This window comes from Augochlora pura, unplaced genomic scaffold (assembly GCF_028453695.1).
Source record: "Augochlora pura isolate Apur16 unplaced genomic scaffold, APUR_v2.2.1 APUR_unplaced_1735, whole genome shotgun sequence".
In the NCBI taxonomy this organism is placed as follows: Eukaryota; Metazoa; Arthropoda; class Insecta; order Hymenoptera; family Halictidae; genus Augochlora; species Augochlora pura.
Window position 1 is genome coordinate 684 of NW_027581812.1, and position 3,099 is coordinate 3,782.

The 3,099-nt window shown below is 41.5% G+C and overlaps 1 protein-coding gene across 1 annotated transcript; it reads left to right on the plus strand.

The window, feature by feature from the left end:
- Positions 1-1,463: 1,463 nt before the first annotated feature.
- Positions 1,464-3,090, plus strand: LOC144477531 (uncharacterized; the record flags this gene model as incomplete). Its single annotated transcript, XM_078195260.1, has 1 exon — positions 1,464-3,090. A coding segment is annotated over exon 1 (1,480 nt), but the record flags the coding sequence as incomplete, so codon positions are not given.
- Between the last annotated feature and the right edge of the window lie 9 nt (positions 3,091-3,099).

The window sequence follows — 3,099 nt, forward strand, 5'->3', positions numbered from 1 at the left end:
AGTTTTTAAACATCTAATTGCGTGTAAAGTTGTTTTCACATACATGGACGATTTGATCGTACCTGGCGTTAATCACGAAGATGCATTTCAGAATCTGGTTCAAACGTTAAAAGTCGTGGAAGAAAATGGATTAGATATTAATTGGAAAAAGTCCACATTTTTGCAGAAACGCGTAGAATATCTTGGCTACGAAATAGAAGAGGGATTCGTATATCCATCATCAGCGAAAATTAAAGCAGTACAATATTTTCCAACTCTTTCATCTAGGAAACAAATTCAGAGTTTCTTAGGACTGACAGGATACTTGCGAAAGTTTATTCGCGATTATGCCAAAATAGCCCGCCCTTTATCAGATTTACTAAAGGACAACGTTAAATTTAATTTCAGCATAGAGCAGCTAAGATCGTTTGAAACGTTAAAAGCAGCGTTGGCTAATAAACCGACATTGCGAATTTATAGTCCTACGGCAATTACAGAATTGCATACCGATGCAAGTAAAGACGGATACGGCGCAATATTGTTGCAAAAAGATGTTGACGAAAAACATTTTCATCCAGTTTATTTCATGAGTAGGAAGACTTCGGATGCGGAAAGAAATTATCACTCCTACGAACTAGAAATTTTAGCTGTTATTAAAGCTGTACAAAAGTTCAGGGTATATTTATTAGGAATAAAATTTAAGTTAATTACCGACTGCGATGCATTGCGTAAGACTCTGCATAAGTTCGATCTATCGCCAAAAATAGCGAGATGGGCATTAATTCTAGAAGAATTGGATTACGAAGTCGAGCATCGCCCAGGATCACAGTTGCCTCATGTAGATGCGTTAAGTCGTTACCCAGTTTTAATAGTAGAAGATACTATATTAGCGTTAGTGCGTAAGAAACAAGAAGAGAATCGACGGGTGTATAATAAAAAACGTAAAGCGCCAACGAAGTATGCGGTAGACGATTTAGTTGTAATTAAAAAGACTCAGTACGATCCTGGCTCTAAATTAAAAGCGAAATTTCTCGGGCAATATCGAGTGTTCGGCGTCAGACGTAATGATAGGTACGAGGTCATTCGTGTAGGAAGCGGCGAAGGGTCTCGTATCACAACAACTGCGGTCGACTGTATGAAGCTGTATGATGTGAACTCTTCGGAGACCGAAGAGTATGCAGGAATGGCCGAGTGTAGGATGTCGCGAGCGCGGTGACTTGGTGGATGGCCGGGTGTTGCGCTCGGCGGAAAAAACAAAGGACAGCGATCAGCGGTAACGCGGAGAGGATCGCCGAAGCGATCCTCAGTTGTGATCGGTCGTAGCTGCGGTGAATAGCTAATAATTGTATTTCGTTTTTTGTATCTCTATATCTCTCTCATTTTATTCTATTAATAAAGTTGCTTTTTTCGTTATTAAGACATTGCGATATTGCGGGAGTCAATCACCTAAAACCCGATCCTACAAGTGGGGGCTCGTGCCGGGATCGAAGTGAATTGACGACAGATAATATCGTAAAAGTTATACGGTGTCGAAATCGTTAAGTGCAATATAAGTTGTGTTGCAGAAGTTGAAAGTGACGAATTTCGGTAAGAAGAATAACGATAAGCGTGTGGAATATTTGTGTGAAGCGATGGAGAGAAGAAGCGATATGGGCGAAACACGTGGTACAGCGTCAGAAGAGAGTGGCGATATTCTCAACCAAACGGTGGTGAACTTCACAAAAGAAAAGTTGAAAGACGCAAGCGGAGATACGACCGACGCACTCACAGAAGACAGGATAAAGAAAATGAAAGTGGATCAGCTGAAACGTGAATTAATGAAGTTGAATATAAAACCCATCGGTAAAAAAGAGGAATTGAGGAACATATTAATAAACCAATTGCAAAGGAACACAGCGGAAGAAGTTTCCGACAGCGAGGAGGAGGAAAGCGACGTTTCAGATGAAGATAGCTATGCATCTAGCAAAGGCGCGACGAGGACAGCAAGAAACAAAAGAAAGGAGTGGACTCGCACGCAACGTGCTACACGTGGCGTTAAATTTACGATAAAAGACGTTGACGAAAGTCTAGCGTACTTTACGGGAGACGATAGACTGCCAATTGAAAAATGGATCGCAGACTTCGAGGAATTGAGCACATTATTGGAATGGAACGATGTGCAGATGCTGTTATATGGAAAACGTATGCTGAAAGGTTCGGCCAAACAGTTCGTAACGTACGAAACGGGTTTAACTTCATGGAAGATATTAAAGAAGAGATTAAAACATGAGTTTGAGACCGAAGTGAATAGTGCAATAGTTCACGCGCAGCTTGCAAAGCGAAAAAGAAGACAAAACGAAAGCGCACGGCAGTACATCGGTGCCCTGCAGGAAATAGCAAGCCAAGGAAACGTGGAGGACGAAGCACTAATCGAACACATCATTAACGGAATACAGGACGAAGAAATGAACAAAACAATGTTGTATGGTGCATGTTCGTTACACGAAATGAGGAAACGTTTGGAACTCTTCGACAGAAGGAAAGAAAAGATGATGGAAAACAAGAAGCCGTTTATCAAAAAAGCAGAAATAGAGAAAAAGAAAATGCCTCATGGCAAATACGGCAAGACTCACTGTTACGGATGTGGTTCAATAGATCATGAGCATTCAAACTGCTCAGACAAAGCAAAAGGACTAAAATGTTTTAATTGTAACAATTTTGGTCACATTGCACCAAATTGTCCCGACGGAAAGAAATCGAAGCAAAGTGTTGCAAAGGTGAATTCTATACAATGTAACGGCGGCGAACTCAAAGTGAGCATTGACAATGTAACGTGTGGTGCATTAGTGGACACCGGTAGTGAAGTAAGCCTTATTCGAAAAGATCTTTTTGACAAAATAGGCAAAGTGCGGCTAAACAAAACCTCGCGCACGCTCACGGGATTCGGTAACGCGCGAATTATCCCGATCGGGCGATTTGACGCGAAACTGGTTATTGACGGAGACGAACATATAACCAGCATGTTGGTGGTTCCGCGAGAATCCATGACATCGGAAGTGATACTAGGACGTGATTTTTTAAATCGAGTGGAACTATGCATGAACAAGGGGGTGATAACCGTGAAAACAGCAAGCGACAAAA